The following is a 23,304-nucleotide window of genomic DNA, read 5'->3' as shown; positions in this document are numbered from 1 at the left end:
GAGAGTGGAAGTGTAACCCTGGGTTGATGAATTGAGGCTGGTAAAAGCATGGTTTTATTCTTTACATTTAAGAGTGAGCTTTATACTGAGGAATACGCCCCTCCCCAGTCACAGAATGGAACTATAACTCTCATACAACCCATTTCACAACTTCCTGAGCTCACAGATTTCTCCAGGAGGATCAGGCCAAATAGTTTGCTAGGCACTGCACAAAAGGATACACTGTTGGTGAAAGTATCTTAAAATATAACCCCAACTCAATAGAACAGTATCTTTATTTTCTTATTTAAAAAAGGTCAGTATATTTGTTTACATCAATGTTTCTGCATAACTAAATTAGATTCTAAATTGAGCAGAATCAAAAATTGCCAAGAGTTGCAAGAAAAATAAAAATCTAATATTGGCAGAAGATATCCTTAAAAAGAGCCAATTTAGCCATTTATATATATATATTACAAGGGTTAGAGGAGTACCAGGATCCCAGACGCCTTCTATTGGCAGAAACAGCCTTTATGGTCCACTTTCCTAAAAGAGGAATGTTTGCGATCAGAGGAATTGGCAGAATCATAGAGTATTTATTTATATGTTTATTTATTTGTTTGTTTATTTTGAGAGGGAGTCTTGCTTTGTCACCCAGGCTGGAGTACAGTGGTGCCATCTCATCTCAGTACAACCTCTGCCTCCCAGCTTCAAATGATTCTCCTGCCTCAACCTCCAAGTAACTGGGATTACAGGCTCACACCACCACACCCAGTTAACTTTTGTCTTTTAGTAGAGACAGGGTTTCACCATGTTGGCCAGGCTGGTCTCAAACTCCTGACCTCAAGTGATCCTCTCACCTCGGCCTCCCAAAATGCTGGGATCACAGGCGTGAGCCACTGCGCCCGGCCAAATACATATATATTTTTTATTTTTGGTGTATATATTAAATAAATGACACAAGTTATGCTTATAAACTGCATGTTAGAGTTATAATGTGTTTAGGAAATGAACTCCATAGTCAATTTCCAAATTTAAGGAGTTCTTTGTACTGGAAATGGTAATAAATATAATTGAAATTATAATAAACTTAAAAAATGATGTACTTTTGTTTTAATTGAATTGTAAGATCTTGATGTATTTTGATTTTTGGAAGACATTTTACAGTCTCACATGATGTTCTCACGAACTAGATGGAAAAATAAAAATGTGGACTTGATAATGGCAGTTGGAGAGTGCTAACAGTAATGAACTAATGTTAAGGTGAAAGCAGGTCTCTGAAGTACTCTACAGGATTCTGCTCGTGACCCTATGGGTTTCAAATGCTTTTTTTTTTTTTTGAGATGGAGTCTCACTTTGTTGCCCAGGCTGAAGTGCAGTGGCACAATCTTGGCTCACTGCCATCTCCGTCTCCCCCAGGTTCAAGTGATTCTCCTGCCTCAGCCTCACGAGTAGTTGGGATTACAGGCTTACCACCATGCCCACCTAATTTTTGTATTTTTAGTAGAGACAGGGTTTTGCCATGTTGGTCAGGCTGGTCTTGAACTCCTGACCTTCAGTGATCCGCCCACCTCGGCCTCCTAAATACTTCTTCGACTAGTAAGTTGAAAAGCTAAGACTAGAGTGTTGCTAATAAGAAGGATAGAAAGAAAGGCATATTACCAATGGCACACATAAGTGTGTGGAATGAACTTCTAAGAATGGTGACAGAAATCATGAGTTCCAAATGAGTAGAACCTTGCAAATACTAGAAACACCCAAGCAGACTTTTACAATTCTGTTCTGACCAAAAATGACTACTGAGAGGGATGAGGAGGAACCATGAGAAAGTGACACTGATGATCTAAATCATCATCTACCATAGCACATCCATAGATAATGTGTGAAATATGTAAATTAAGCAACAGCAATTTGTCTAGAGTAGTAACAATGGTAATTATCAAAACAGTTGAAATCATTAAAAGTGGTTGAACTGCTCTTCAGAACCATTTTAATTTTAATTTTTTTTTTTTTTTTTTTTTGAAGGAGCCTCTCTCTGTTGCCCAGGCTGGAGTGCCGTGGCGTGATCTCGGCTCACTGCGACCTTCGCCTCCCAGGTTCAAGCGATTCTCTTGCCTCAGCCTCCCGAGTAGCTGGGACTATGGCCCCCACTACCACGTCCAGCTAATTTTTGTATTTTTAGTAGAGACGAGGTTTCACCATTTTAGCCAGGATGGTCTTGATCTCTTGGCCTCATGATCTGCCCACCTTGGTTCCCAAAGTGCTGGGATTACAGGTGTAAGCCACTGCGCGCAGCCAGAATTTTAACTTTTAATACACGTGCATTGATTAATTTGACAAAAATATTTTAAAAGTTAAATTTAGATATTAACCCTCTCCTCTCAAAACAATTATTTTTTAAAGCAAAAACCAGAAGTCCTCTTCTACTAAAAAGGGACCAGCAATCTGGAAAATGTCAAATTCCAGGTGTGGGGAAGAAATGTACAAGACGATCTTAAAATATCTTATCATACCTGATAGGAAGGATGGTGTCAGGAAATTAGGGTCATGACCAAGGGATGGAGGAGCCAGTTCAAATAGGCTCCCACGGCTAAAACTGGAACAATCAAGCACCAAAATGAATAATGATGGCAATGGACTGAAACATCTAAAATCTATTTAAATTCATTTGTTCATAATGATACCTAGAAACAACACACATTCATCACTTCGGGGGACATTAAAGAACCAACTCACATTATTTTGAAAACTGATAAAGGGAGTCAAGTATTTATCTGCCTATTCTGCACAATAGAGTATAGGTGACATTTTTCTTTATAGAATTATTTCAGCTAATAAATGAAGAAGGAATGACAGAATTATAATGTCTTTATTGCCACCCCTAATGAATCAGTGGATCCGAGATAGGAGGTCGGACTCGATTCCTGAGGTAAAGCTTGGACACTGGACCCAATTGAGTACTAGCTAAAACAGGGATGAGGTGGAAGCAACTTTCCATAAGACACACCCACCAATGTGCCATGTCAGTTTACCATTGCCATGGCAACACCCTGGCGTTACTGCCCTTTTCCATGGCAATGAGCTGACAACCCAGAAATTACTACCCTTTTCCTGGAAATTTCTGCATAAACCACACCTTAATCTATATGTAATTAAAAGTAGGTATGAAGGCCAGGCGCAGTGGCTCATGGCTGTAATTCCAGCACTTTGGAAGGCTGAGGGGGGTGGATTGCTTGAGGTCAGGAGTTTGAGACCAGCCTGGCCAACATGGTGAAATTCCGTCTCTATCAAAAATACAAAAATTAGCTGGGTGTGGTGGTGGGCAACTGTAATCCCAGCTACTTGGGAGGCTGAGGAAGGAGAATCACTTGAACCCATGAGGCAGAGGTTGCAGTGAGCCGAGATGGCACCACTGCACTCCAGCCTGGGTGACAGAGTGAGGCTCTGTCTCAAAAACAAAACAAAACAAAAAAACAAAAACAACTAAAAAAGTAGGTATGAATATGACTGCAGAGCTGCCCTGCACTGCTACTCAGCACACTGCCTGAGGGGTAGCCCTGCTCTTCAGGAGCAGTTACAAAGCTGTAACACTGCCGAAGCTCTAACACTGCTGCTTCAATGAAGCTGTTTTCTTCCACCCTACCGCCAGCTCACCCTTGAATTCTTTCCTGAGCAAAGCCAAGAACCCTCACAGGCTAAGCCCCACTTTAGGGCTTGTCTGCCCTACATCAGACAAGCAAGCTCATCAGTGGCTTCTAGTTTCACAAAGCAAAGACAATAAATTATGCACCTCCTGATGGAAAACATAGTACTTTCTATGAGACAGTCTTGTCAAATAAGTTACAATAAGTTTGATCAACCCTCTAAGTCTGCCTACCAATTTACAGAACATAGTGTTTCAATCAGCAAAATAATGACTAAGAGTAACTCTACAGGACAAATAAATTGATTGATGCATGCATATGTTCATTGCAGCACTATTTCACAATAGCAAAGACATAACATCAACCTAAATGCTTATCAGTAATAGAATGGATAAAGAAAATGTGGTACATATATACCATGGAATACTAGAGATCATGCCCTTTGCAGGGACATGGATGGAATTAGAAGCCATTATCCTCAGCAAACTAAGGCAGGAACAGAAAACCAAATACCACATGTTCTTACTTATAAGTGGGAGCTGAATGATGATGTTGCAGGACTTTTCCCTAGTTCAGCTAAAGACGGGGTTCTTTGTCCCACAGCCATGAAAATTCAGGCTCACAGACAATTTGAATGCTGAATAAGATAGGGCTTTATTGGGTGAAAAAGGAAGAAAAGGAGGAAACAGGGACTCTTGCAAGGCCAGAGTCCCTGCTAGAGTGCTTCCCACCAGCAGTTCCACCCCATTGTGCAGGCTGGTTGGTGTTTTTCCAGGGACCCTCTCCTACCAGCCGTCTCAATGAAAACACATGGACACGTGAGAGGGAACACCACACACACTGGGGCCTGTCAGAGGGGGGGTTGTGGAGGGAGAAAGAGCATCAGGAAGAATAGCTAATGGATGCCAGGCTTAATACCTAGGTGATGGGATGATCTGTGCAGCAAACCACCATGGCAAACATTTACCTACATACCAAACCTGCACATCCTGCACATGTGCCCCTCAACTTAAAATAAAAATGGAAGAAAAAAAAAAACTTAAAGATCAAAAAAGACTTAAGAGGCAGGGCATGGTGGCTGACACCTGTAAGTTCAACATTTTGGGAGGCCAAGGCAGGAAGATCACTTGCACCCAGGAATTGAAGACTAGCCTGGGCAACGTAGTGGGACCCTGTCTCTATTTTTTTAATATATATATTTTTTAAAAATATTTTTTTAAAGGCAAGAAATATGCCACTCAGTTGCAATGTGTTCATCATATTTGGATACCAATTCAAATAAACAAACCTAAAAAAAAAAAAGAAGAAAAAAACAAACTTATAAGGCAATTGGGCAAATGTAGATACTGACTGATGATGTTAAGGAATTACTATTAATGCTTTTAGGTGGATATGGTATTATAGTTACGTTATTTTAGAAGATTTTCTTTTATAGGTACATATTAAAATATTTACAGATGAAATATATGTTATCTTAAGATTTGCTTCAAATAAACTGGATGGCTGGGGGAAATCAGTGTGGGTATAAATAGACTTGACTATCAGTTGATAATGGGTAATTAAATTGGCTGATAGATACCATGGGGTTGATTATATTACTTATTTTATTTTATTTTATTTTATTTTTATTTTGTTTTATTTTGAGACAGAGTCTCACTCTGTTGCCAGGTTGGAGCGCAGTGGCACAATCTCAGCTCATTGCAACCTCCGTCTCCCGGGTTCAAGCAATTCCCCTGCCTCAGCCTCCCGAGTAGCTGGGACTACAGGCACCTGCCACCACACTTGGCTAATGTTTTGTATTTTAGTAGAGCCAGGGTTTCACCATGTTGGCCGGGATGGTCTCTATCTCCTGGAATGATCTGCCCACCTCGGCCTCCCAAAGTGCTGGGATTATAGGCGTGAGCCACTGCACCTGGACTACTTTCATATATTTGAAATATTCTATTACAAAAAGGAAAAGTAGGCCAGGCATGGTGGCTCACACCTATAATCCCAGCACTGTGGGCAGTCGAGCAGGGGCAGATCACTTGAGGTCAGAAGTTTGAAACCAGCCTAGCCAACATGGTGAAACCCCATCTCTACCAAAAAAAAAAATTAGCCGAGCATGCTGGCATGCACCTGTAGTCCCAGCTACCTGAGAGGCTGTGGTGGGAGAATCCTTTGGAACTAAGAGGCAGAGGTTGCAGTGAGCTGAGATGGGACCACTGCACTCCAGACTGGGTGATAGAGTGAGACCCTATCAAAAGAAAGGAAAGAAGAAAGAAAGAAAAAAAGAAAGAAAGAAAGAGAGAGAGAAGGAAGGAAGGAAGGGAAAGAAAGGAAGGAAGGAAGGAAGGAAGGAAGGAAGGAAGGAAGGAAGGAAGGAAGGAAGGAAGGAAGGGAAAGAAAGAGAAAAGAAAGGAGAAGGAAGGAAGGAAGGAAGGAAGGAAGGAAAGAAGGAAGGAAGGAAGGAAGGAAGGAAGGAAGGAAGGAAGGAAGGAAGGAAGGAAGGAAGGAAGGAAGGAAGGAAGGGGAAGGGAAGGGGAAAGGAAGGGAAGGGAAGAAAAAATAGATGGAATAGGGCAAGACCTGTACATTACTGAGAGGGAGTGGGATATTTCTATACTTGTCTGGTTTTTGTTGAGAATTGTAGTAACTTTCCCCGCTCCCAAAACGGCAGCAGAAAGATTTCTAGTGTCACATACTGTGGCAGAACATTAACACATATCATGAAAACATGGAGTCCATCTTTTCTCCCTTTGTATTGATGAGCTTGTAACTACAACCAATAAAGATTAATGAAAGTAATATTACACCATTTCCAAGGCTAAATCACACACACACATGAAAGATATAGGTCTGGCTCTCTCAGTATGCTTGTCACCATGAAGAGAGCACACAACATGGAGAGGCCACATGTAGGTATTCTGCCCATTAGTTGCAGCTGAGGTCTCAGCCAACAGCTGGCATCAACTGCCTGACATGCGAGTGAGCAAGTCTTCAGATGATTCCAGTCCCCAGCCTTGGAGTTTTACAACTAAGGCCCCGGTATCATGGATGAGACACAAGCTATCTCCATTGTATCCTGTCCAAATTCTTGATCCACAGAATCTTGGAGCATAATAAATGGATTTTATATGACACTAAGTTTTGGGGTAATTTGTTCCACAGCCAAAGTAACTGTAACAAGGGTACTTATATTCAGAATTGAAAGGGTAGAATGCATTTTTCTCAGCAAGCACAGATGAAGTTTTTCAGCGATTCCTAGGGATTTGGCATTTTCTCCTGCCTTCAGTTGCATAGCTCAGCTGTGACAGCTAATCCTTTTGCATATAATTTAGTAATAAAGTTTAATCTGCTTTGGCATATCTTTGTTTCTTTAGGACCTTGACTGTTGCTTTGAAGGGAAATAGGAAGTTGTGGTCCTTCTTCTTACAAATGAATATTTGCTTCATCAATATGAAATCTGCACTCTACTGCTCTGTTCTACGCCTTCCAAAGCACCTAAAAGTCTTCTGTTTTAATGCCAAATCTCAACATAATCTTTTTGAACATTGCGTATATCAATTAAACTTGACACATGTAGGACCAATAATGCACATAACTTAACTGAAGTTATGAAAGTATGAACAGCTGTGACAGAAAATCCAGGCAGACAAAAAAAGTATTCCCTGACTACATCTACATGCAAAATTAAGACTATATAGAAAAGCATTCTAAACAAAATTTTTAAAAATTTGCAAAAAAAAAAAAAATTTTTTTTAATGATTCCACAAAGAAAAATCTCTATTTGAGAAATGGTAGCTTTGACTAGAAGCAATAAAACTACAAAATGATGACCAAAAGATAGCTTAGTCACACTTTTTATACAATTACAAGTCTCCTAATTAATAGCAAAATCGAAATTGAACTGACATATTAAGCACTTATCATGATGATAATACTACATAGTAAAAATTATGGAATAGGGCTAATGCCAGATGCAGAGGAAAATATACAACTTTATGTGTTTTAATAAACAAGAAATGGCCGGGCACAGTGGCTCACGCTTGTAATCCCAGCACTTTGGGAGGCCAAGGCGGGCAGATCACGATGTCAGGAGATCGAGACTATCCTGGCTAACACAGTGAAACTCCATCTCTACTAAAAATACAAAAAATTAGCCAGGCATGGTGGCGGGCACCTGTAGTCCCAGCTACTCGGGAGGCCGAGGCAGGAAAATGGCATGAACCCAGGAGGCAAAGCTTGCAGTGAGCCAAGATCGCGCCACTGCACTCCAGCCTGGGCAACAGAGCAAGACTCTGACTCAAAAAAAAAAAACCAAAAAAAAAAAAAGGAAAAAAAATAACTCTAGCAAAATAAACGTAGGACAAAAGGATTAGTAAACATAGAAACAGAAATCAATGTAATGAATTAGAGAACAAAGTCATTTATTTCATAAATAAAAACGAGATAATTCTTTAATTCTTTAAAATGCCCCCAGTAATGGGGACAAAACTCTAGCTGCTACTCACACAATAGGTGCATTTGGTTGTTGCCAGGTGAGCCTCCAATGCCCATAACCAAGGAGGATTTAACAAGGGGATTTTATTGCTTGCAACAAGTAAGGAGGACACCAGAGGTAGTGCCCCAAAGCAGTGCCCCCACAAACAGGCGTGAAAACCGAGCATGTCTTGGGCTGGTCAGCTGAATCACTGTGTGTAGAGAGGGAGTCCTGGCCGCACAGGCGCAGTGGCAGATTATGTTTCTACATATGTCACATGTATAGAAAATAGAGAATAAGCTCCTCCCTGGGCCAGGTTTTTAAAATGATAACAATGAGAGTTCGCCAAAGTTCATCTCCTACTCAACCATCTCTGGATCCAACTGTTTTCTGTTTTTCTGAGGCTGAGCTTCTTCCAGGAACTTTTTGAAACAACTCAAAGTGCAACAGTTGCAAGTGGGCACTTTTTCAGTGTGTACGGGAAAACCCAGGGCCCCTGAGTTACATACCAGTCTATCACAATTTTTAAAAAATAACCAATGGGTAACATTGAGAATTTAAAAATAAAACCACAGATTGAAAGAAATGTAAGCAATTATGAGACAGTGCTATATTCAACTTTATGTGAATATATTAAAATCTAGATGAAATAGACATTTTCCAGAAAATATAAATCAGCTCCTCCTGTAGGGTATTACAGGTCACACTCATATCAATGTGGTAGGAGCCTTGACTAAACCTATAACTATGGAACAAATTGAAAATGTCAAAGATAAGCCTCTCCAAAGACACTACACTCAGATGGTTTTACTAGGAAATTCTATACAATAAAACCATCATAAATTTTTTTCTATTATATAAATTATTTTTAAAAAAGAAGATCTTTAAATATCATTCTAAAAAGTCTTAAGAATCCAGAAGAATAAAACAGGCAGATTTCATTTATAAACACCAATATAAGGTTTCTAAATAAAATTTTAGCAAATTGAAAAGCATGAAATTTAATCAAGTAGGATTTTTAACCAGAAATATTAAGATAATTCAACATTAAGAATACATTTTTATAGCTTAATCTCAATAAAATAGCACCATATCACTTTCTACCTACTTATCCTGCTTCAGTTTTCTTCATGGTACTTGCTGTGATTTGAGTGTTTGTGTCCTCTCCAAAATTCATGTTGAAACTTAATGCCCAATATAACATTATTAATAGGTGAGGCCTTCAGGAGGTGATTAAGCCATGAGGGTGGTGCCCCCTGTATAGGACTAGGTGCCCTTATAAAAGGGCTTGAGGGACGAAGTTTGTTCCTTCTGCCCTTCCACCCTCTGCCAGGGAAGCACACAGGCTTTGACTTTCTTTTTGATTTCTGTAACCTGCAGTGCAGAGGACAGTGCCTAGCACCATCTGCTTAGTAAATGCTGATTAAGTGAATTTTATTAATATGCTAAGAAGAAAAAATATAAATAATTTTAATACATGCTGAAAATAGAGTGATAAAATTCAACATTTGTTTCTGATTCTAAAAGTTAGTAAATGGAGAACATTTAATTGAAATTATTAGCAAAATGTATATATAATAGCAAACCACAACAGGCATCCATATTAAAATCAGAAACAAACAAAAAAAAAGAATACTTGCCATGACCACAATTCATTACATTGTTCTGGAAGTTTTACCCAATAAAATAAAAGGAAATGGGTTACATGAAAGAACTTACAAAATTATTATTTACAGATGATAATGTGTCAACTTAGTATACTCAAGAGAACATTTAAAAAACAATGGGTTAGCGTCACATGACATCTTTTTAAAAATAAATAAATAAATTTAAAAAATAAAAAACAGGCTGGGCACAGTGGCTCACGCCTGTAATCCCAGCACTTTGGGAGGCCGAGGCAGGCAGATCACCTGAGGTCAGGAGTTCGAGACCAGTTGGCCAACATGGTGAAACCCCATCTCTACTAAAAATACAAAAATTATCTGGGCATGGTGGCAGGTGCCTGTAATCCCAGATGCTAGGGAGGGTGAGGCAGGAGAATCACTTGAACCTGGGAGGTGGAGGTTGCAGTGAGCCGAGATCAGGCCATTGCACTCCAGCCTGGGTGACAAGAGCGAGACTCTGTCTCAAAATAAATAAATAAAAATAAAAATAAAAAACAATGGGAAGCCATTAAAAGGTACTAAACAGGGCCAAGGTGACACAAGCAGATTTGGCTCTACTCATACATGAAGAATGGAGAGGAGGAGAAAAGCCTGGATACTACTACAATTGTCCTCATGAGAATTGAGACTAACTCACAATAGCAGGTGCTGAAAGAAATGAATTGGAGAGATATTGTAGAGGTGAAATTCACTGGAAGTTGATGGTAAATTGGTTACTTGGGGTAAGACAGTAGGAGGTATCTCAGATACCTCCTGCGTGGGGTTATAAATATGAGAGTTCTGGGAAAGAGAGCCGGAGACTCATTATACAGAATGTAGACTTTTCTAATACTCCTGTTTTCAGCCTTGTTCTTCACCGATATTCTTTAATGTGTCTGTGTCTCAAAGTCTGAAGTCTCCTTGGTTTAATTTCTTCAGGGAATAAGCCTCCCATCTCCAGTGGGGTCAGGGGATGGGCTATCCGCCTGGCTGCACAGGAGAGGGGTTAGGACTGCTCTTTTTATAGACTCCTAATCAATACCCATATATAGCCAGGCGTGGTGGTGGGCACTTGTAGTCCCAGCTACTCGGGAGGCTGAGGCAGGAGAATCACTTGAACCTTGGAGGCGGAGACTGCAGTGAGCCGAGATCATGCCACTGCACTTCAGCCTGGGCGACAGAGAGAGACTCCGTCTCAAAAAAAAAAAAAGAAATTAATGCAAATTATGAAGCACACATTTAAGATATCCCTTATCCATACAGATAAGAATAAATATGAGATAAATTGATTAAATTGTGTTTTTTCTTTTGTGCTTTAGGCATTAGGATTTTTGTCTTCTTATGGAATAGGAATGGAATATGATCAAGCTAAGGTAAAGGTCATTCTGTTTTATTCTGGAACAAAATTGATTTCTTTAAAATGGACATTGAATAAAATCTACTCATTAATTAAAGGGGTTCACTCTAGTGTAGTAGTTGAAAGCACCAGCTTAATAGTCAAAGAAATGTAGTGTTCTTACGCTATAAGTTTCTTAAAGCCTCATAAGTCAACTTTTTCATTGAAGATAGATAGTATCTGCTTCATAGGGAAATTATGATGATTAAATGAAATACCTTATACAATGCCCTTATCACAGACTCCAGAGATTAGTAAACCCCTAATAAACGGCAGCCATCTTTACAAAGGAGAGTGAAATTTGAAATTTATTTCGGAGTAACTCAATGGGTCATTGTGGGACTAGGAATAAAAAAGGAATCGTTGGTTTGAGTTTCAAATTTAAATGGCCAACCTGGTTTGGGGGGTTTTTTGTTTATTTGTTTTTACTTTAGGCACTGATATATTACACCTTTGGAAGTGCTGGAGGAAGCATCATGTCCCAGATGATTTTGGTTTGTAAACAGAATATTCTCGGGACCAAATTTGTATGCCATAAATACAGCATTGTCTTGAATATTAAGATGCATCTGTTGGTGTTTTAGGGGTACAGATATTTGTCAGGAATCAATGTTCTACAGAATTGTGAAGTTGCCCTAAGTTATTACAAGAAAGTGGCAGATCATAGTAAGTAATCCACATAACTTATTTAAAAATAAACAGCTGCCAAGGAATTAGAAAAATGAATAAATAACAGTTCAATTGATATAAACTTATGAAAATATCAAAAGTGTATGTTCTTAACATGTTGTAATACAATTCTTTTAATATAATACAGAGTTTCTGTTTCCTTAATAGCTACTTTCCAAATAATTTTAAAAGATTATACTCAGTTTTTATTTTCGTTAATATGTATCCCCAAACAATTCTGTTTTACTTGCTTTTGTGATGTTCTTTCCTTTGCTGAGGATTTGAATGTAACACCAATAAATATTAAGCAGTTACCATAAATATAACATTTAGAATATGAGATGACTGCCAAAAATTCCTAAAGGAATGAATGTAAGGTACATACATTGGAGGTATCTATCACCACATATGAGAACAATTCAAGCAACCATTAGTCTAAATGTAATCAGAATAACATCTAAACACACATCTTTGGCACTATGAGGATCTGAGAAAAGAAAGAAGGAGGAAAAAAAATAGTTTTGAATTTAAGATGCTATATATAACAAGATCATTTCATGTGCTTAGTGAAATTTGAATTTCTATATATATTTCAAACTGCACACTTTGTTAGGTGTATTCAAGCATATTTATATTTATTTTCAGACTATCCATAGGAAGTAATTAAAGAGCAGTGATTATGCCTGTATTATAGTCTTAGTCCCAGAAAAAAATTATGGATAGAGTGAGTTGTCTGCTCCTAAAATATCCCCTTTCCGTGAGTCTTTTTGGTCAAGATCTTCTGTAGAGTCTGATATAAGTTGATACAATACTTGCATAGGTTGCAAAGAAGAACTAGAGAACCCAATAAACAAAAATCTGCACTTTTTTTTTTTTTTTTTTTTTTTTTTTTGAGACAGCGTATCCCTCTGTCATCCATGTTGGAGCACAGTGGCTTGATCTCTGCTCACTGCAGCCTCCGCCTCCTGGGTTCAAGCAATTCTCATGCCTCAGCTTCCCAGGTATCTGGCATTACAGGCTTGCACCACCATACCTGGCTAATTTTTGTATTTTTAGTAGAGACAGGGTTTCACCATGTTGGCCAGGCTGGTCCAAACTCCTAACCTCAAGTGATCTGCCCGCCTCTGCCTCCCAAAGGGCTGGGATTACAGACACGAGCAACCGTGCCTGGCCCAAAATCTGCAAATTTCTATTTTTCATGGATCTTCTGTCTCTATTAGTTGAACAGATTTCTGCACAATTTAAGAAAATAAGCTAACGGTGTTTTCTCTAAACTGACTGTTATCTCTTGTAGCCTCTGTTTTCTAGCTATTCTCTGGCTTGTTTTTATTCACAGTTGCTGACACATTTGAAAAAAGTGAAGGTGTTCCAGTGGAAAAAGTGAGACTAACAGAGAGACCTGAAAATCTGAGTTCTAACAGTGAGATTTTGGATTGGGACATATACCAATACTATAAATTTTTGGCAGAAAGAGGAGATGTTCAGATACAAGTAATGTATACAGATGAGATTGAGTTTTTAGAACATGAAAATTACAAGGGCCTTAATTCTTTCTGAGTCCTGGAGGGATGAACAACACCCTATCCTAAATAGGAAAGGGGAGAGACACGCCCTCCTCTCGCCCTACTCCTGTTTTGTTCCCTGCTACTTGCAGTTCCTGTAGCCCACTGGAGAACTAGTTGCCATAATAATAGCAATGTTTTTGCATTTATTCCTTAAAAATTAATTTTTTTTTTTTTTTGAGACGGAGTCTCGCTCTGTCACCCAGTCTGCAGTGCAGTGGCGCGATCTCCGCTCACTGCAAGCTCTGCCTCCCAGGTTTACGCCATTCTCCTGCCTCAGCCTCCCAAGTAGCTGGGACTACAGGCACTCACCACCGTGCCTGGCTAATTTTTGTATTTTTAGTAGAGACGGGGTTTCACTGTGTTAGCCAGGATGGTCTAGATCTCCTGACCTCGTGATCTGCCCACCTCGGCCTCCCAGAGTGTTGGGATTACAGGTGTGAGCCACTGCGCCCGGCCCCAATGTTGGTTTTAATATGAATAAACTACAATCCAGAAAGGTTCTGTCTTTGGGAATGGGACAGTATTTGCACAATCTTTGAGGGTCAAGAGCTAAAGCCCCTAGGTTTATGTGCCTGGGTGATTCTGTACCCCGGCAGGCCGGCTTCTAGCCACTAAGGAAGCCATATGTCCAGCAGCAACCAATTACCCAATAAATGATATAGTCTGGAATGTTTCCCTGAATTTTTCAGGACATTTCAAACACGTCCAACAATCAACATACTACCGTAGAATCACCACATAAATGTTTTATTTATTTAAAGTAATACTGCTGCTAAAATCATTTCCAAACTCATCGTTCCTAGGTCTCTCTTGGACAATTACATCTAATTGGGAGGAAAGGTCTGGATCAGGATTACCACGTAAGTCAATCTCAAGATCCAGTCACATGGGGTGGGGAAGGTAATAGTGAGGGAGGCTGGCAGGGAAGTGAAAGCGGGGAGAGGGAGAGGTGGAAGAGTTGCTCAGAAAGCCCACTGATGCTTTCTTGGTCAACTATGCTTCCCAGCTTCTTAGGAAGAACTAAGTTCTCCAGAGGGAGCACTTGCCCACCTGCCTTCAAGAACAAAGGGGAAGGGACTTCTGAGGAGCAATCGAGGCAGGGGAGTATCCATGTTCCAGCAGAACCTAGTCTCTGCCCACTCACACACACCTTGGGCCGGGATTAGGAGAGAGAATATCCACACCTGCCAGCCTGAACCCAAGGCCAGCCGCAGAGTCCACCTGGGGATCACTGCTAAGGAGCCTGAGAAGCAACTTCATCCCCATTTGGCTAAATCAGAAGACAGACTGCTTTTAATATAATTAAAAATATATTAAACATCCTTATACATTTGCAAAGCTCCTTTCAATCATTTTGCTTAACCTTACCTTATCCCAGTGAGGTTAAAAGGTTAATTAACCTGCCAAGCACAGTGACTCACGCCTGTAATCCCAGCACTTTGGGAGGCTGAGGCGGGTGGATTACGAGGTCAGGAGAATTGAGTCCATCCTGGCAAACATGGTGAAACCTGTCTCTACCAAAATTACAAAAAATTAGCCGGGTGTGGTGGCACATGCCTGTAATCCCAGCTACTCGAGAGGCTGAGGCAGGAGAATCACTTGCACCCAGGAGACAGAGGTTGCAGTGAGCCCAGATCATGCCACTGCACTCCAGCCTGGGCGACAGGGCAAGACTCCATAAAAAAAACAAAACAAAAAACAAAAAAAAAAAAAAAAAAAAGAAAAAGAAAAAAAGTTAATTAACCATTCAAATTTATAGTGAAGAAAAAAGCAAATGAACAAATGAACTTGACCTACACAGGATCCTCCTCTGTAAGATGCCAGGGTCATGGGATGAGTTCTTGCTTAGATTCTGATAGTGGTGTCAAGGCCCTACATCACCACAGACCTGGGAAGTAGCTGGATTTTTTTTTTTTAAAGATGATTTTGCTGCTCTTTTCATTTATAGGAGCCACATGCTCCTTGTCTCAAAGGAACACATAACCTATTTTAACATAGTCCCAATGGCTAAGTGATAGAAACAACTACTTTATAAGGCTATTAACTAAAAAAGTGATCTGTTATTACTTTGCATTTCATTTTGTGTTATTTTATGAATGTGTCTTTGGTACTATAATTTGTATTTTATATGAAGTCCAGTAAACATCAGGTAAATGTCGAAGTCATTTCATAAAATGTGATAAAATAGGTAGGAATTTAAATAAGCATATTCACCCCAAGACAGCTCAGTTGAAGATCCATAGATTTTTCTTTCATCTTAATCATAACCAAAGTTTTAGCTTCTTAGATGGGAAAATCTGGATTCATAATATTACTCTGTCAGATTTCAGCCTGCAATGGGTTTCTCATGTTAATTGTAGAATGTGTAACTAGGAAGGCTTCCTCATTTTCCATAAACATGAAATTTGGACGTGAGGGCACCCTAGCTCCAGCTGTAGGGAAGACAAACCAATCTTTGTACAGTGCAATAAAATCCCACAAAGTTGGTACTTCAGTCAGCTCCAGCCACTGTGGTCACCAGATGGCAGCTACAGCTGCCTCCAGGTGAGGATGAAGTGCAATCCCAGGGCAGGATCCTAGAGCTGTTGTGTAGCAGCCAGGCAGCTGAGTGTCACTCAGGAGCCCAGCCAGGATCTCCTGTGAGCTCATTCACAAGGTTTTATTACATCTGTTTTACAAATAAGAAGCAGAGGCTGGAGACATAAAATAAATTGCTTCAAGGCTCACAACTGGGAAGTAAGATTGTTTAAGAAGCAGAATTTGAACTCAGGCCTTCAGAAATCAAAACCTGAGCTCTTTCCATTAAACTTCATTTGACCCAGGCCAAAACAAAAAACAGCCTCTAAAATCTGTTCCCTCATTTATAAAGCAAGAAGAAGAAATGACATGATCTCTCAGTTTCCTTCAGCTCTTTCTGATAGTGGGTTGGGCCTTCTGCTTCCAGATATCCCAAGAAGATGAGTTTAATTCCAGAACCATCCTTGTGGTTCAGGTACTCTCTGGGGGTAAGCACAGGCTGGTCCTTTTTTCTTCTCTCAGCCTAATGAACCGGAACTTGAATGGAGGACTCCAGTTGAAATATCAAACCTTACGACAGATTGACTTATCTATCAGTTATCTTTGTCTGCATTTTAAACAGTCCCAAACTTAGGTGGTTTTCAATAATAACCATTTATTTAATTCATGATTTTGACAGGTCAGCAATTTTGGTTAGCCTCAGCTGAGCAATTCTGATCTGGGCCAGGCTCAGCTAATCTTCGCTGGGCTTGCTCATGCATCTGCAGTTCTCTGGAACATTAGCTAGAGCTGGCTGGTTTATGATGGCTTCCTCTGTGACTGCTAGAATGACTGGGGTCCCTCTCCATGTGGTCTCATGCTCCAGCCAACTGGCCCAAGCTTTCCACTTGGCAGTCAAAGGTTCGAAGAACACCAGAGCAGATGTCTCTTGAGGCCTGAGCTCAGAACTGACAAATCACTTCTGCCACATTCTTTTGGCCAAAGCGAATCACAAGGCCAGCAAGCTTGGAGAGGTAGGGAAATGGGCTTCTCCTCTCAGTGAGCAGAGCTGCAAAGTACTGCGGTCATTCTCGTAACATACCATAGTGTAGCTGTGCCAGAATCAACTTGGAAGGCAGGGGAGATGCATAAGGGAGAGGGAAGATACAAAGATACATCCAGTTTCCAAAAGGCTATTACTGCAGCTCTTTTCATGCCTCACTTCTCATCTTTCCAAGTCTCACCTCCTCAGAGAGGATAATGTTTTCTTTTCTTTTTATTTTATTTTCTTTTTTAATTGACTCATAATAATTGTACATATTTATGGGATACACTGTGATGTTTTGATCATTACATAATGTATTCATTATGTAATATATACATATGTATGTAAATGTGACGTATACATTATGTAATTATCAAACCAGGGTAATCTGCAAATCCATCACCACAAATACTTGTCATTTCTTTGTCATATTCTATTCAAAATCCTCTCTTCTAGTTATTTTGAAATATACAATACCTTATTCTTAACTACAGTCCTCAGCCTGAAGACCACCACTTGAGCCAGTATGCTAATATTTCAGTCCACCAAAGAGAATTATTAGTATAAGACTCTCCTTAAATATGATGCTCCAGTCCACTTCTCAGAAAATTAAATTTCAAAATACCTGGAAATAACTAGCTGGCCTTTCTTTTCCTTCCTCATTGTTTGGTTGAACTAATCTCTCTCATGAGTTGTCATCACAGAAAACATTTTTACCCTCCCCCTGACCAAATTCTTAATTATTGAAAAATACTGTATATGCAATTCTTGATTACATTATCTTGAAATTTCTACACATAGATTTTAATTTTATTTGCATTTCTAAATATATGCAGGCTCAGAGTAAATTGGATTAGGAAAGCGGGATGTTTGGGTGAATATTATTAAAATGGATAAAGCGTAATTAAATTAAACCTAGCAGAGGAATAATATCAAATTTGTAAGGGCAACTGCTTTGTCTATCCTGCTACCCCTACTCGGGAGGCGGAGGCAGGAGAATGGCGTGAACCCAGGAGGCGGAGCTTGCAGTGAGCTGAGATCCGGCCACTGCACTCCAGCCTGGATGACAGCGCGAGACTCCGTCTCAAAAAAAAAAAAAAAAAAAAATTTTTAAAAAGAGCTAATACCATATCTTCTCAGGATGATCTACAGAGCCAGAGACGAAAGAAGTATTCAGGCCAGGCACAGTGGCTCATGCCTATAATCCTAGCACTTTGGGAAGCTGAGGTGGGCGGATCACAAGGTCAAGAGATTGAAACCATCTTGGCCAACATGGTGAAACCCCGTCTCTTCTAAAAATACAAAAATTAGCTGGGCATAGTGGCGCACGCCTGTAGTCCCAGCTACTCAGGAAGCTGAGGCAGGAGAATTGCTTGAACCTAGGAGACGGAGGTTACAGTGAGCTGAGATCACGCCACTGTACTCCAGCCTGGTGACAAAGCAAGACTCCATCTCAAGAAAGAAAAAAAAAAAAAAGTATTCATAAAGATTTTTAGAACAATACATTTTCTTGGCATTTCATTCTAGGGGAAATGTTACAAACTGATTAAACTACAGATTTGCTTATAGCTGATGAAAAATCATGATCTTTTTTTAAAAGAGAGATATGGGTTCAAATAATAAAACTTTACTTACTTAACATAATATCTGGGGCTTACTATATTTCATACTAAGACACCAGCAATTGTAAGACACACAAATATTTTATGTTCTGAGGAATTAAGAAAAAACACCAATATATATTATAATATGCCATTGATAGTAAGAAATGTCCTGATTGAAATGAGGTGGGAGGAGATGTACATCTTAGAATCTGTGAAATATGATGATGGGTGCTCAGTTAATATTTGAAGGAAGGAAGGAAGGATGGATGGATGGACGGATGGATGGATGGATGGATGGATGGATGGATGGATGGATCGATGGATGGATGGATCGATGGATGGATACTTGATCTTAACTCTTCAAGAACAAGAACTCAGGTTGGCTCATGTGTATCCATCAAGGTAGCTTTCTTGGTGGTAGTTTCATGTGGTGTTTAATAAAGATTTATATAATTGAAGCAATAGTATTATGGACAAGTAAATTTAAAAATGAAAAAACAAGGGAATGAAATGCTAAGTAAGCCATGACAGTGGAGCAGTGTGTGAGACAGAGTCTCGATTCCTTTAGGTCTTTAGCAAAACATTATATTTAAGGGTGGGGAAAACGCCAAGATTTATATTTGCTTCTGGAGAACAAGTTACTTTCTTTTAAAATTTCACTGATTTCCCAGAATGAAACTTTTTTCAAAAGTCTCTATTACAAGATATTTGAGAACCAAATTACTAAATTGGACTTTGAAAATGATTTTACAGAATCATAATACTAGAGTGAGAAGAGCCCATAAAGATTAAAGTCCAGCTGCCTTGTTTTAGAGATGGATAGACATTCATTCATTTATTCATTTCTGAAACATTTCCTGATACCTAACACATAGCCCACACTATGCTAAGTACAGAAGATTCAACATTGGAGGAGACGAAATAAGTAGATAATGAAATCAACGGATGAATGCCACAATACGGACAGGATGAAGTGCCCTGAGAGCACAGAGGAGGAGAATCTGAATAAGGAAACCAAGCCCAGGAGATAATGTGATTTGTGTAATTTACACAGTTACCTGGGGACATATTTTGGTCACAGCTCAGTAGAGAGATTCATGAGATACACTTTTATTTTTGATATTAGTGTTCTCTCATTTAGTAACTTGTACATTGCTATAACTTTCTCCTCTCCAGCTGACACTTAGATGATTCCAGGCATTTTATCTTCAGGATTCCCTAACATTTATAGATCTTCAGTGGCTTCTATTTTGTATTTTTTATTTTAAAATAAAATAAAATCCTTACAGCCGCGTGTGGTGGCTCACACCTGTAATCCCAGCACTTTGGGAGGCCGAAACAGGAGGATCACCTGAGGTCAAGAGTTCAATATCAGCCTGGCAAACATGGCAAAACTCTATCTCTACTAAAAATACATAAATGAGCCGGTTGTAGTGGTCGCACATCTGTAGTCCCAGCTACTCAGGAAGCTGAGGCAGGAGAATCGCTTGAACCCAGGAGGTGGAGGTTGCAGTGAGCCGAGATCACACTACTATACTCCAGCCTGGGTGACACAGCAAGATTGTCTCAAAAAAATTTTTTTAATTAAAAAAAAATTATAAAATCCTTAGCCTGGTATTCAAGGCTGTTTATAGTAATGGTCCCACGTATTTTTGTAAGTCTTGGCTTTCGGATGTTGTATTTCAGCCACGCTGAAGTAGTTACTATTTTCTGAACACAACTTGGCCACTCCCATCCCCATTCCTTTGCTCAGGTTCTTTTCCTAGCCTCTGTACTGGTGACTTGTCACCATCTTTCATGAGGCCTCGATCACTTTAGCCCTCCTCTGTATACTGTGGAGACAGAGTGGCAAGCTGCTTATTGATCTCCAGTACTAACTGCACAACTCTGACATGTTGGTAATAAGATCAGATATTAATAACACCCTCCTGATGGTGCTATTGTGAAGATTAGGTAAGAAAAAGTTTGCAAAACACTTATTGGAGAACTGGATACAATGTCTTTTATTCTATCTCCTTCTAATTCCTTATGGAGTTTATTTTATACCACCTATTACCTACTATCTTACTGCTATTTATATGTATTCTATTTCTCAGGAACACTGTTAGGGAGCAAATGTAGGAATAATGTTTCTGTTTATCTATGAATCACCTATAATACGTAACATACTATCCTATATATAGCAGGCTTCAATCAAGTGTTTGAAAGGGTAAATGAAGATTGGGAGAGCTGGATGGATGAATGGATGCACGATGCCATGAGGTTCAGCAGTGGCAGCATTTGTACTTATGTCCACAAAGAAGTTAGCAACATTCCTACAGCAAACTTCCATGTCAAATAACTACCAGCAGTTCTTCCTTAAACATTCTCTTCTCTTTGAGAAGGAACATCTTTGCACATCAACCTGATCAAGACTTTTTAAAGAGCAGAAGGGTCGTATCCTAACAAGACACTTTAAAGAATGGCTTCACAGCTGGGCATTGTGGGGGTCGCCTGTAATCCCACTCGGGAGGCTGAGGCAGGAGAATCACTTGAACCCAGAAGATGGAGGCTGCAGTGAGCCAAGATCATGCCACTGCACTCCAGCCTGGGCGACAGAGTGAGACTCCGTCTCAAAAACAAACAAACAAACAAACAAAAAGAGCGGTTTCATATCACATTCTTGAGGCTGATTTCTTTCATTGCTCTATATGGTTTCCGAGGAGGGGCTTTCCAGAAGGTCAAGATGAGGCCTAGGGAGTGTGGCAGCAAGGGACAAGGTCAGCCCTTACGTGTTCTAGACAGAGTGCTTCATTTAATGTAATGACCTAGACAAAAATCAGAGGCTTTACTGGCGTCCTTCAATTTGAGTCAGAAGGAATTGTCTTAAAGCTTACTTCTGCATAAAGACCTGATCTCAGCAGCCGGGCAAGTGTGTCTGGTCTTACTATACCTATAAACACTAGGACACTGTGTATCCAATTCTGCCAACCATAGTAAAACCTCTTATTAAGTACACAGTGTCAACAGAGAAGCCTGCTTTTCAAAATAATGGACTATTTAGCTTCACAGCTGGGATTCATCTCTCCCTACAAAGCTACATTCCCGTCGTGGCTTTCCAAATGTAAGAAGCAAGTCCTCATGTTATAAAATGATATGAAAGAAAGAGATAAAGAGATGGAGACACTCTCCCACTCCTCAGGTTATGGTTGAAAAAGCACTTGGTCAGAATAGTGCCTTGAACAAAATGGGCATTTCACAGATTTTTTTTAAGCTCAGTGGCAAGAACCATAGATATTTTTCGTATGCATATTGAATTAAATAAAATGTGGCTCAAAAAGCTATTTTGAAGGATTTATTTTGTGACTAGCAATAACACTGTTCCTTTTCTCTCCAGAAAGCATTACACTACTTCTTAAAGGCAGCAAAGGCCGGGAGTGCAAATGCCATGGCATTTATAGGAAAGGTACATGCTTCATCTTGATTCATAGATTTCATTTATTAAAAACCTAAGAAATTAGCAGCGTGTGCCCGTTGTCCCAGCTACTTGGGAAGTCGAGGTGGGAAGATCACTTGAGCACAGGCGACCAGCCTGGGCAACACGGCAAGATCCTCATCTCAAAATAATTAAAATTTAAATTTAAAAAATAAAAACCTAACGAATGATATCAGCTCATTGAACCCATTGTAGAGGGACAGCGCAGCAGGCCTCTCTGATGGAAGCAGCTGAATGGGGCGTTTGGCTGCAACCTGAGGGTGGTATTCTTGCGGTGACTGTTTGGGAAGAAGCCCCATATAACAGCAGCCGTTATCTGGGGCACCAAAAGCAACCTTAAAAGTGCACCTGGGCCAGGCGCGGTGGCTCCCGCCTGTAACCCAGCACTTTGGGAGGTGGAGGCCGGTGGATTGCTTGAGGTCAGAAGTTCAAGACCAGCCTGGCCAACATGGTGAAACCCCGTCTCTACTAAAACTACAAAAATTAGCTGGGCGTGGTGGCGGGTGCCTGTAATCCCAGCTACTTGGGAGGCTGAGGCAGGAGAATCGCTTGAACCCGGTAGGCAGAGGGTGCAGTGAGCCGAGATCACGCCACTGTTCTCCAGCCTGGGCAACAGAGGGAGACTCCATCTCCAAAAATAAAAAATAAAATAAAAAAGTGCACCTGGCCCAGGGCTCCTCCTCTGAGCGTAGCTATGAGCCTATGACCACCCCACTCCCCAGTATGTAAGAGGAGATCCAGGTTGGTTGAGTGCTGGAGACGGGTACAGGTCTGAGCCCAATCAGGCCCTTCTCTCCTCTACTGCTGGAGTGTGAATCAGCTCCAGACTGACCAGAGCTATCCTTATGCCACCTCTGATGGGAGGCCTCCTATGACTGCAGAGTAGCCTGGTGGAGGGTTCCTCTGGAAATGCATGCTCTTCTCTCTCCTTCAAAGACTATTCACTCCCCTATGTGCCACCCTTGGCTCCCTGCGGCCGATTTGCATTAGTAACCATAGGGACAAATGTCCTGCTTCCTAAGTGCAACACACAGTATATGTAGATGCAAAACAAAAGACAGAGAGAAAACACAAACAGGGTCCATTTATTTGCCCTTAGGCAGGGTCACTCCAGAAATCTGTAATAAATGGTACTCCTACTTTTTCTTGTTGTTTTAAATTGAGGTAAAATGTAAATATGTAAATAACACAAAATTGACCACTCTAAAGTATACAATTCAGTGGCATTTACTACTTTCAATGTGTTGTACCACTCTTACCTCTATTTCATTTTAAAATATTTGTATTACCCTCAAATTATTTTGTTTTTTTCTATCCTCTTTTCAT

The 23,304-nt window shown here is 40.1% G+C and overlaps 1 protein-coding gene across 8 annotated transcripts in view; it reads left to right on the top strand.

Annotated features, from left to right (window-relative positions):
• Positions 1–23,304, top strand: part of LOC105481639 (SEL1L2 adaptor subunit of SYVN1 ubiquitin ligase) — a 137,690-nt gene that overhangs the window by 87,439 nt on the left and 26,947 nt on the right. For 6 of the 8 annotated variants that reach the window (XR_011613536.1, XM_071079690.1, XM_071079689.1 and 3 more), the window contains 6 exons: positions 11,048–11,101; positions 11,559–11,618; positions 11,709–11,790; positions 13,130–13,284; positions 14,162–14,218; positions 21,880–21,948. Coding sequence is in view for 7 of the 8 variants with exons in the window: in XM_071079690.1 (XP_070935791.1) it covers positions 11,048–11,101; positions 11,559–11,618; positions 11,709–11,790; positions 13,130–13,284; positions 14,162–14,218; positions 21,880–21,948 (477 nt within the window). In the remaining variant the exon portion in view is untranslated. The remainder of the gene's footprint in view (positions 1–11,047; positions 11,102–11,558; positions 11,619–11,708; positions 11,791–13,129; positions 13,285–14,161; positions 14,219–21,879; positions 21,949–23,304) is intronic. The other 2 variants (XM_071079693.1, XM_071079691.1) reach the window with 2 other exon arrangements.

Source organism: Macaca nemestrina, chromosome 15, assembly GCF_043159975.1.
Source record: "Macaca nemestrina isolate mMacNem1 chromosome 15, mMacNem.hap1, whole genome shotgun sequence".
In the NCBI taxonomy this organism is placed as follows: domain Eukaryota; kingdom Metazoa; phylum Chordata; class Mammalia; order Primates; family Cercopithecidae; genus Macaca; species Macaca nemestrina.
This window is presented reverse-complemented; position numbering and strand designations above follow the sequence as displayed.